At 36.5% G+C, this 12,707-nt stretch overlaps 1 protein-coding gene across 1 annotated transcript in view; it reads right to left on the bottom strand.

Moving 5' to 3' along the window:
- The window catches only part of CENPC (centromere protein C), a 77,934-nt gene that overhangs the window by 50,969 nt on the left and 14,258 nt on the right, over nt 1-12,707 (bottom strand). The window contains 4 exon segments of the mRNA XM_044912714.1: nt 3,348-3,412; nt 3,414-3,959; nt 6,890-7,105; nt 8,263-8,548. Of these exon segments, the coding sequence (XP_044768649.1) occupies nt 3,348-3,412; nt 3,414-3,959; nt 6,890-7,105; nt 8,263-8,548 (1,113 nt within the window).

Genomic DNA, 12,707 nt, shown 5'->3' with positions numbered 1-12,707 from the left:
TGCCTTCCGAATTAAAGAAAAAATATCTTCAGCATAAAAATATCCTTGGAATTAAATCATTTTCATATTAGTCTTTGAAAACTGATATGTTTAGCAGAATAATATCCTTCCAAAATATATTCATTTTGGCCAAAAATGTATTCACCCTAATCCACAAAATCTGTGAAAATGTTACCTTATATGGCAAGAGACTTTGCAGATGTGACTAAAGGTATAAACCTTAAAATAGGGAGATTATCCTGAATTATTTAGGCTGGTCCAATCTAATTATATGTGTTCTTAAAAGCAGTGGTCAGAAAGGACAATGGAAGAAGAAGCAAAAGAATTTGGAAATGTGAGAAGGCTGGCATTGCTGGCTTTGAAGATGGAAGAAGGGAACCATGGATTCAAGGATATAAACAACTTCAAGGCTGGAAAAGACAAGGAAACAGATTCTCTCCTAGAATCACTAGAAAGAAAAGCAACCTTGTCAACACACTGATTTTAGCTCAGTGAGATCTATTTCAGACTTGTGACCCATAAAAACTATAACAAATGTGTGCTGTTTTAAGTCACTAAGTATGTGGTAATTTGTTATGACAGTGATAGAAAATAAATACAATTGGTAATTAATCAAACATTATTTTCACTAACCAATCTAGATAAAGAATTTAATATATCTGAAAATCAGTGTGAAGAATTTGGCAGGTACTTAATAAATGTTTAACATTTATAATTAAACAATATCCTTCAAGTATACCTTTTTTTTTTTTTTTTTACTATTTTATTTATTTATTTGACAGAGAGAGACATAGCGAGAGAGGGAACACAAGCAGGGCGAGAGGGAGAGGGAGAAGCAGGCTTCCTGCAGAGCAGGGAGCCCGATGTGGGACTCGATCCCAGGACCCTGGGACCATGACCTGAGCCGAAGGCAGATGCTTAACGACTGAGCCACCCAGGCACCCCTATACTTCCTTGATACAATGTTTTTTCCTAAGAACTTAGAATAAATCAAAATTTTGTACCTTCAAATTTTATGAATTAATATTCTACTTAAAGGACTAATAAGAAAAAAAAAACTTTCCTATAATATAACTTCAGTTTAGTCAGATTCTTTGTATTTTCTTAAAAAGGCCAGCTGCTAATAATGAAGGGAAAGGGAAAGGGGAAGGAAAAGGGGAAGAGAAAGGAGAAGGGAAGGGAGAAAGAACGGGAAGGGAAGGGAATGGAAGGGAAGGGAGAAAGAAGAAAAGAAAAGAAAAGAAAAGGAAGGAAGGAAGGAAGGAAGGAAGGAAGGAGGAAAGAAAGAAAGAAAAGAAAAGAAAGAAAAAAAGAAAGGAAGGCAGGAAGGAAAGAATCCAAAAAAAATAATATGGGGGGGCACCTGGGTGGCTCAGTTGGTTAAGTGTCTGCCTTCGGCTCAGGTCATAATCCCAGGGTCGTGGGATAGAGCCCAGCTTCACCGGGCTCCCTGCTCAGTGGGGTATCTGCCTATCCCTCTCTACCCCACTCATGCTCTCTCTCTCAAATAAATAAAAATCTTTTTTAAAATAATAATATGGGACATGTCAGACATTTACAAGAGAAGTCCACAAAATAGAAAAGGTGGCTTTTCCCCCCCTTTATTTTAAGCAGAATTTTTCAAATACACAAAGGTACATACAGACAAAACTGACAACTATTATTTCAGATGATATAAAGTCTATTTGTAGATTATACAAAAAGAAAGCTAAAATAATTGAATAATAATTGAAGTGGAATTTCTTTTCATAAAAACTAGCTTAAATACTATGCTTTAATATATACTCTCTCTCCTTTCTGTATCAGCAATATTATATTATATTATAGTCATCTAGGACCTCTAGGTACAAATACTATTCTAGTGAAGAGAGTTTTCTGGTTAATAGTTTTTTCAAATCACTATCGAAAACATTTTTACTTATTTCAAAACTTCTTGATAGTGCTGAAAAAATATAGGCTCTAACCATGCGACAGATCCTGAGCCAGTATTTTTTAACCTTGAGTGTTACCACCTAACTTACAGGATTGTCAAGAGGGATTAAATTATATTTTGCACATATAAAGTGTCTAATACATTTGTTACATATTTGTTTTCTATTCCATTAACTATTCTAAAGAAATTCTGTAAGAATAACTACCTTTTCTATTACTTAAAAAGTGGTACAGGGGCGCCTGGGTGGCTCAGCGTTAAGCGTCTGCCTTCGGCTTAGGTCATGATCCCAGGGTCCAGGGATCAAGCCCGGCATCGGGCTCCCTGCTCTGCAGGAAGCCTGCGTCTCCCTCTCCCACTCCCCCTGCTTGTGTTCCCTCTCTCGCTGTGTCTCTCTCTGTCAAATAAATAAATAAAATCTTAAAAAAAAAGTGGTACCAAGAACATAAATTAATCTTTTCTTCATGACATTGTCATCATTACAAACCTCAATCACTATACAATGATGACATAAAGAAGGTAACCATACTCCAACTTTGTCTGAGACAATCCCAGTTTATGCTTCCTGTCCTGACATCCCCTCTCATTCTTAAGTGTCCCAGTTTGCATCCAAACTGGATGCAAATAATATATAAATAAATAATGGATATAAATAATATAATGATCCAAGATAAAAAGATCTATTGAGATATTACTTAGACAACTGTTCTCTGTAATTCTACTATCATCCTGTGAATATATGTGTATATCTGCTAGTCTACAGACACTACTAGATTGATTTTTTTTTAATGGTGATTAATTGTGTCTTAGTAATCTTTGTAATTTCAGTGCCTAATACAGTGTCTGGCAATTTACTGAATGTTAGATAAATGAGTAAATGATGGAACAGAAGAGTATGAAGTTTTATCCTATAAGAAATAGCCCCATACTAGAGGGGAGGGGGATGGGAGGATAGGTTAGCCTGGTGATGGGTATTAAAGAGGGCACGTTCTGCATGGAGCACTGGGTGTTATACACAAACAATGAATCATCAAAAACTAATGATGTAATGTATGGTGATTAACATAACAATAAATTTTTTTTTTTTAAATAGCCCCATACTATCTTGGGTTTTTTTTTCCGTTTGTATTTTACTAAACCTCAAAGAATATATGATGTTGTCTTATTCATATTCTGGTAACCATCTGGTTTACAAGCCTTTTCCCTTCACTCTTCCCTTTATATATACTGCCATCTTCTTAGAAGCTACACAAAAATCAAGTGACTCAGAATTGAATTACATGTAAAACAGAGATGCTAGAAAAGAGCCTATAGATTTAGGTTTACTTTGCCTACTTCCGAAAGCTAAATAGAAATATTACAAAAACATAAAGTGGTGGAATAATGTTCACAGTTATACTTAATATAAAACACTTACCCACAGGCAGCATCTGTTTTTTGGAAATATCAACATTTACCATCTCTTCACACTTTTCCGTATTTGTCTGAATTTCTCTGTAACTTACCTTGGGTGATACGTGACATATTTATATTTTTATCTTTAGATTGTTCCATATCAACCTGTTCTTCAAGTACACTGTCCTTAAATTTTCTTCTCTGTTTTTGTTTTATAGTCCTTTTCTTTCCAGATGATTTCTCTGCATTCTCATAATACATTTCATATTTTGTAGATCTATAATGATTTTCCAGTTCATTTGTCAAAGCACAACTCCTACCCAGTCTTTTTTGTTCAGAGGGCTGAGATTTCTCTATTGGGTAATCTGTGTCAGAATGTTTGTCACTTGTCAAAGTTGCAGGTGATACATTGTGATGTTTTTCTCTCGACTTCTTACTTTGAAGGAGTGCAGAGCTCTCTGCAGGGTATACTGTGCACTGTTTCAGAGGCCCAGCCTTTCTGGGTACAGTAATCCAAGATCGACTGGCAAAACTTCTTTCTGATTCATCAATTATAAATTCATCCTCTAACAACTTTAGGTCATTTGAAGGAGATGAGTGAAGTGGAGCAGTTGCTATATGCCTAACAATAGGACTAAAACAGGATGTTATAATAAATAATAGCTCAAAAAACAGTTTTTACCTTTGCTTTGTGAAGAAAATATATAGGAAATAAAATCTATGTATCTTTTAAAGAACAGTGCACATCTCCTCAATTTTCCCTTACCCTTGAAAATCCTCCTCTTCTTTTACATTTCTATAATGCCTGATTATATTCATTTATAACACTAAGGAGATCACAGAAATTTAGAGCTGGAAGGAAGCCTAAACATCAAAAAATTTAATGCCCCCCCAACCCACTATATATACTGTACAGTTGAAACCCAGAGATGTGTTAAACATAGCCCAGACACATTGTCAGACAGTCCAAAAATGCATGCCATTGTTATATGTAATGTTATGCTAATTATATGTTTGTATAGATATCTCTTAGGGGCCAGATTTCTTCACATCCAAAACAAGATTATTTCCAAGACATCTTCAAGTCTAATATTCTAAGAAAACACAACTAAATTATGCACTAAATTATATTATATAAAAATTCATTTCAAGTTTGAATAATTCACATACATTTTCAAATAAGTTTTAATATTGCATTCATGGTATAGAAATAAATAGAAAGTAGCTAGAAAGGCAGGCAAATTGGGATTAAACAGCATCTCTTCCAATTAGTTGGGAAAGCTTTCTAGAGAAGGAAGGAATTATTTAAAGGATAGTAATCTGATGGACTCTTTTGCATTTCCTTCCTTTATATAAGAACAGCTTCAAGCAAACTACATACTGAAGTGAGATATGCATAAGTAAAAACTTAGGGTAAACAGGGCGCCTGGGTGGCTCAGTCGTTAAGCGTCTGCCTTCGGCTCAGGTCATGATCCCAGGGTCCTGGGATCGAGTCCTGCATCGGGCTCCCTGCTCCGCGGGAGGCCTGCTTCTCCCTCTCCCACTCCCCCTGCTTGTGTTCCCTCTCTCGCTATCTCTCTCTCTGTCAAATAAATAAATAAAATCTTTAAAAAAAAAAACTTAGGGTAAACATCCAAACTCTGAATCTAGCATATGCACTCCTGTTTCTGCCTTTTCCACTTGAGTAAGGATGCTTAACCATTATTGTGTCTGCTTTTTCTATCTTTTCACTAATAAGATATACAAAAGGATTATGAAATGAAAATGCCTTCTCTACTTCCCTAATCTCAAATCCCTGATAACTGTTATAATGTAAAACAGTATACATATATACACACACACATATATGTGTGTATGTGTGCATACATATATATATACATATATGCTAAGAAATATACTATCTTCTATTAGGTAGAGTTTTTTAAGTTTATATACTTAGAAAACTCTAGAAAATCTAATGAAAAACAAAGTCAATATAAACAGAAAACAATGAATGAATGTTTAAACAGAAATGTTACTTTTCAACATTTAAAGAAATAGCCAATCTGTTATAATAGGTTTAATTTACTTTACTGTATATAACTCATAATATCTGTTAGTTTTTATATATAAAGAAGTAATGCTAAGAATTTAAAAATTAAGCCTTCCTAAATCAGCCAACAAGAATTCTCTAGGGGTGCCTGGGTTGCTCAGTCGGTTAAGCATCTGCTTTCAGTTCAGGTCATGATCCCAGGGTCCTGGGATTGAGCCCCGCATCTGAAAGCGGGCTTCTCCCTCTCCCTCTGCCTGCCAGCCACTCCCCCTGCTTGTCCTTGCGTGTGCGCTCGCTTTCTCTCTGTCAAATAAATAAATAATAAATAAATGAATAAATAAATAAATAAAAGAATTCTCTAATCTGCTCCTCTATTCTACTTCAAGGGACTTCCATAACATCAAGATTATTCAAACTGAAGATATCCTTAGGAAATAACGTTGACACTTGCTTCAGACTGAATGTCTATATACTTCCAAAATTCATAAACTGAAACCTAATCCCCAATGGGATGGTATTTGGGGTGGGGCCTTTACGAGGTGATTGACTCATGAGGGTAGAACATTCATGAATAGAATTAATACCCTAATAAAAGAAGCCTCAGAAAGCCCCCTTGCCACCTTCTGCCATGTAAGGTTATAGCAAGAAGACAGCCATCCAAGAACCAGGAAGCAGATGTCACCAGAAAAGAAAAAGGAGACTGGCACATGAAAGGGGAAAATGGTATGCCAAAAGAGGGACAAATGCAAATGTGTACAACCAAGTTGGCAGAAACAGCTAACTAGGGAGAGTGAAGGCTGTAAATACCGGCAGACAAATCTAAAGTTTTTATAGGCCAGTGGTTCCCACCCCTCGCTGCATTAATTCTAGTTAACTGCAGTGTGTAGCCACAGTTAAGAATCACTGTGTGGACACAGTAGAACCTCTGAAGGTTTTTAAGTAGGTAAGAACAGATTAAAATTTATTTTAGGACTATACTTTTAACACAAGCAGAAGAAAAGGAAAGAAGATTTAAAGCTCTTAATAGTGAAATACACCATGACATAATTCTATTTCTAAATACTACCTTCATTTTTTGATATCATATAAACTAGAAAGTGCTAATGAGCAAAAGCACTGAATAAGCAATGAAAGCAATGAATGCTGAATAAAGTTACTTTCTTTCACATTTAATTTAGTAAGTATTTAATGATGGCTTTGGGGGTGATTTGCTGGTAAGAAACTATACTCTCCTTAGGGTTAGGCATAATTTCAATTAAAATTTGCACCAATTAAGGTTAACTTTTAGTTAAATAGCATTAAGAATCCTTGATATTGTTCACAGAATATAGAAGAAAAATGCCTCAAAAGACAGTTTCTTAATAACTCACCTGGATCATGATCCTGGAGTCCCTGGATCGAGTCCCACATCGGGCTCCCTGCTCGGCGGGGGGTCTGCTTCTCCCTCTGACCCTCCCCCCTCTCATGTGCTCTCTCTCATTCTCTCTCTCTCAAATAAATAAATAAAATCTTTAAAAAAAAAAAAAACTCACCTGGATTCACTTTTTCTTTTTACAGTTTCTAAAAACAATGTTGAAAAACTCTTTTTAGTTTGTGGCTGAATTTCATCTTCTGAATCTGGTACTCTTTTCTGACACGTTCTTGACGATTTCCTCTCTTGTGGTTCTTCTGATACTTTATCCTCTATTTCTGATATTTTATTTGCTATTTCTACTTTCTTCAAAGAATTTTTATCTTCAAAGTTTAACCTAAAAGTTTAAAAGGAAGGCAAGCTGAATATTCTCACAGTTTGCTGAGTTAGGAATTTTCCTGAACCCCCTTTCAGTAACCATAGAGACCACTTACAAAATTTTTCACTAGTCCTTTATTTAAAGTCCACAAATTCTGATTTGTAATCTCTTAAAATACACAAGGCAATTGCTCAGGAAAATTACATTTCTTATTTGTCAATAAAAAAGTAAGAGAAAAGACCAAGGAAATCTGTAGCTTAGAGGACTAGTTCTCAAACATTTAGTAAGATTTTGAATCATCTGAAGAATCTTATTAAAATGTAGATTCTGGGGGCGCCTGGGTGGTTCAGTCGTTAAGCGTCTGCCTTCGGCTCGGGTCATGATCCCAGGGTCCTGGGATCGAGCCCCGCATCGGGCTCCCTGCTCCGCGGGAAGCCTGCTTCTCCCTCTCCCACTCCCCCTGCTTGTTCCCTCTCTCACTGTCTGTCTCTCTGTCAAATAAAGAAATAAAATATTAAAAAAAGATTTAAAAAAAAAAAAAAATAAAATGTAGATTCTGATTTAGTAGGTCTAGAATAGGGTTTGAGATTCTATATTTCTAACAAGCTGCCAGATAATGCATTGTTGTTGATCCTGAGCCACATACCACATTTTGAATAGCAAAATCTTAGAATGTACTTAACTCTTTGGCTCCAAGAATTACACAAGACACTAGACAGACATTAATTACACTCACTGCAAAAGTCCCCAGTAGCAAAGGACTTTGAATGATCTACTTTGCTTCTTAAAGGCCAAAATGAGCCCCAAGAAATAGACACGGATTTACCACAACTTATCCTCAAAATACTTACCCTTTGCCATCCTAGAAATGACCCGATATATAGCTACCATTGTAATTACAAATGACATAGAGAAAATACTCTTAGGAAGTTATAGAAAACATATTATAAGAAAATACTTTTTTTCCATACACTATAGAAATGTTTACCCAGAAACTTCTCTGAAGTATACTTTAAGCCTTCCTTATTAAATATAAACTGAATATAAACTGAACTATGTTATGCTCTTCTCATGTTAATATTCCTCAATATTTACCATAAAATACATTAAAAATAAATTAATAACTTAAAATTTTTTAAGTAGGATTCATATTATTTCAATAAATAAAAATTCACCTTTTTCTGGTTTTAAGAGAAATCTCTGTACTTGAAGACAATGCATTCACTGAATTTTCAGAAGGGTAGGTCTCTCTCTTTTGGGCAATAGATGTAATCGCATTTTGCGATACAGAAGCTTTTGCATCCAAAAGAACAAAAGGTGAGCCAACAGATAAGTATAATTCCTCATCGGCTTCACTGTGATGATCTTTTAGTTTTTTTCTTGACATTTTTCTCGAGTCAGGTGTATTTTTAGAACCAACATCAGTTGCCAAAATTTGCTGATGAACTTCATGGTCTTGAACTAGAAGAAAATTATATGAAGACATTAAAATTTTTTTAAATAATATTAGAACCAAATGTGTTTTTTAAAATTCAGCAGCAATAACTAGATATAGTTTTCAGAAGACTCACGGTTCATTAAGTTTATAATCAAAGATCTATGAGTAAAATATATAAGTGCTTTAGAAGTTCTAATTCATGAAATTAATGAATATAAAGATGTATTTGGGGGTGCCTGGGTGGCTCAGTAGTCAAGCGTCTGCCTTCAGCTCAGGTCATGATCCTAGGGCCCTGGGATTGAGCCCCGCATTGGGCTCCCTGCTCAGTGAGAAGCCTGCTTCTCCCTCTCCCACTCCCCCTGCTTGCCTGCTTGTATTCCCTCTCTCGCTGTGTCTCTCTCTGTCAAATAAATAAATAAAATCTTAAAAAAAAAGCTTTAAAAAAAAATGTATTTGTTCCATGCTCTTAAGTTTTGAAGTGACAAAAATTTTCAAACAGAAAATTCACAATTCTATGGATATTCAATTTACCCAAGATTTGAATACATCTATACACAGCTAAAATAATGAAGTAATGCTAGAGAAATTATGAGATTCGATTTTTAGGTTAAGAGTCAGTAAACTAGGGGCACCTGGGTGGCTCAGTTTGTTAAGCGACTTCCTTCGGTTCAGGACATGATCCTGGAGTCCCAGGATCGGGCTCCCTGCTCAGCAGGGAGTCTGCTTCTCCCTCTGACCCTCCCCCCTCTCATGTGCTCACTCGCTCTCTCTCATTCTCTCTCTCAAATAAATAAAATCTTTTAAAAAAAAAAGTCAGTAAGCAGCTAGACCACATATTTATACACACACATACACACAAAGAGACATAACAGATATGTATAGTGTTATATAAAAGATTTGTATGTGTGTATATATATGTAAAGGTATACATATAAAAATATACTTTATACATAAAAGTTTATATACATATATACATGTACCTTTATATACATGTATATAAAGAATATACATATTCTCTTAGCCTTATACCTTCAAATATCAAAGAAAGAGTAGAACTGTTGGGGAGTATTTCATATTGATTTATACTCTTAAAAAGCAAAGATTAGGGGCACCTGGGTGGCTCAGTCGGTTAAGCGTCCGACTCTTGATTTCAGCTCAGGTCATGATTTTAGGGTGGTGAGACAGAGCCCCACGTTGGGCTCCGCACATAGCACAGAGTCTGCTTGGGTTTCTCTGTCCCTCTCCCTGTCCCTCTGCCCCTCTCCCCCCACCCCCTACGCACTCACCCTTTCTCCCTCTCTCCATTAAAAAAAAATAAAAAATAAAAAAAAGCAAAGATTTAAAAATTTTAAATACAATCAAAAAGGGGCTTTTGGAAGGTTATAGAACAAGACAGTATACTCAGTTTTCTCTACTTTTCCCTCTAAATATAACTAAACTAAATTCCTGGTAATTATCCATCAAACAACAATAACAGAACTCTAAAAGCTAGAAGGAAATAGGTATATTTGCTAGGAACCTCAAGTCTTAAGCAACAAAAGACGATATGGTGAATCCTCTGTGTTTTCCCTTTATTTCCCATGTATCCCCAGACTGGGTTCTAGAGAAGCGTGTAACCCAGAACCATAAATAGCCATGGGAGGAAAAAAACCCTGCATTTTCTGGCCAAAAGACTTGGAGAAGGGCAAACACAACAGAGACCTAGGGGGGGACCCCAACTCCCATTCCACAACCTGGGCCACTCAATACTCCATTCTGCAGTGGCCTTGTAAGAGCAGCAAAGCCTTAGGCCATGCCAGGCCCCACCCCATAACTTCTACGGGACAGCAGCAGCAGAGGAGCAAAGTCTGGACTAACCTTGTCCCTGGACTAGCCCAGTACCCACTTCAACAGTCAAAGACAGCAGGCCGTATGCTCCACAAACAGCTGCAAAGCAGTGAAGTCTTTGACCTTCCCAGCCACTGCTTCACAGACCAAGGTGACAGTTTGAACCACTGTTAGTATCAATAACCCAGGCCTTACTTCACAATGAGGGCCCCAAAAGGCAGTCTAATCTAAGGCAGGAAGAACATAAAAGAACGCTACATCCCCCATCCTGTCCTCCACCCAGTCATTTAAGAAGATCCAATCCCAACGGGTTCTGACTCAACCCCCATTTGAGTGAATGAGGACATGGAGTACTCAGGAAAGCACCTTCCATTCATCTGACACAGCACCAGCAAGAACTGAGGAGGAATCTCAGCAGCATCAGGAAATGAAAAAGACCAAAATACCACTGCTAGGACTCTAAACACTTAACTGTCACTGGAAATAAAATCCACAAAAGTAAGCAAGAACCTATACATTAAACCAAAACAAGGCAACTATACACTTTAACAAACAATTTAAATACAATCAAAATGACGGATTATACCAAAAGTCAGAAAAACACAACCTGAACAAAAACAATATGATCAATGGACACAGACAAGATGAATCAAATGTTGAAATTATTTAATAAGAGTTTTAAAGCATCCTTCATAAAATGTTTTAACAATCAATTATAAATTGATTTTCATTTGTTTCTCCTGAAACAAATAAAAAGACAGAAACTCTCAAAGAAATGAGTTACAAAGGAGAACCAGTTTTTTAGATTTTAGACATTCTTTTGGGTGTGCTGTGGTATCTAATTATTATTTTAATTTAAAATTCCCTAATGACAATGATGAACAAATCAAAGCCACAATGAGATACTCCTTCAAACCCACAGGATGGCTATTATCACAAAACACACACACATGCACAGAAAATAACAAGTGTTGGTGAAGATGTGGAGCAATTAGAACTCTTACGCATTGCTGATGAGAATGTAAAATGATGCAGCCACTACAAAAACAGTTTAGTGGTTCCTCAAAAAATTAAAAATACAATTGCCATGTGATCCAATAATTCCTTTCTTGGGTATGTATCCAAAAGAACTGAAAGCAGAGACTGCAAAGATATTTGTACGCTCTCATTCACAGCAGCATTATTCACTATAGACAAAAAGTAGAACCACCCAAATATCCATCAATGGATAAATGAATAAAACAAAATGTAGTAATGGATGGATCCAGAAAGTATAATACTAGGTGAAATAAATCAGTCGGAAAAAGACAAATACCATATGATTTCACTCATATGTGAAATTTAAGAAACAAATGAACATATGGGGGATGCAGGGGAAAGAAAGGAAAACCAAGAAACAGACTTTTTTTTAAGATTGTATTTATTTATTTGATACAGAGAGAGAGAGGGAGAGAGCAAAGACAAGCAGGGGGAGCAGCAGGCAGGGGAGAAGCAGGTTGCCCACTGAGCAAGGAGCCCGATGCAGGGCTCAGTCCCAGGACCCTGGGATTATGACCTGAGCCAAAGGCATGACTGAGCCACCCAGGCGACCCAAGAACAGACTCTTACCTACAGGGAACAAAATGATGGTTACCAGAGGGGAAGTGGGTGGGGGGATGGGTGAAATAGGTGATGGGGACTAAGGAGGGCACCTGTGATGAGCACCAGGTGTTATATGGAAGTGCTGAATCACTATATTGTACACCTGAAACTCAGATTGTATGTTAACAAACTGGAATTTAAATAAAAACTTTTTTTAAAAAGATGAAAATCTAAGATTCTACACATATCATTAGGATAAGATAGACCTTTTAACCAAAACAAGGTCAAAAACTATAAAAGTCAGGGGCGCCTCAGTTGGTTAAGCGACTGCCTTCAGCTCAGGTCATGATCCCAGGGTCCTGGGATCGAGCCCCGCATTGGGCTCCCTGCTCCTCGGGGAGCCTGCTTCTCCCTCTCCCTCTGCCTATCACTTCCCCTGCTTGCGCGCTCTCTCTCCATCAAATAAATAAATAAAATCTTTTAAAAAAAAAAAAAGCTATAAAGTCACACATCTGACAAAATAAAAAATCTTACTCATCATATGGTTTAAGATACTATAAACAAAATCTGTAGTCAAGGGATCATTTGGAAAAATATCTGTCACACAAATTACAGATCAACAGTTATAGATACTCAATTCAAAGACTTTTCATTAACAAGAAAAAACTAATGGACAAAGGATATGAATAGACAACTCAGAAAAAAGGAAATTCAAATAGCCAATAAATATATAAAAAGGTGCTCAAACTCAGCGGGTATCACAGATATAGACAC

This window comes from Neomonachus schauinslandi, chromosome 2, assembly GCF_002201575.2.
Source record: "Neomonachus schauinslandi chromosome 2, ASM220157v2, whole genome shotgun sequence".
NCBI classification, from domain to species: Eukaryota; Metazoa; Chordata; class Mammalia; order Carnivora; family Phocidae; genus Neomonachus; species Neomonachus schauinslandi.
Note: the sequence above shows the minus strand (reverse complement) of the source record. Positions and strands in the feature narration are given on the sequence as shown.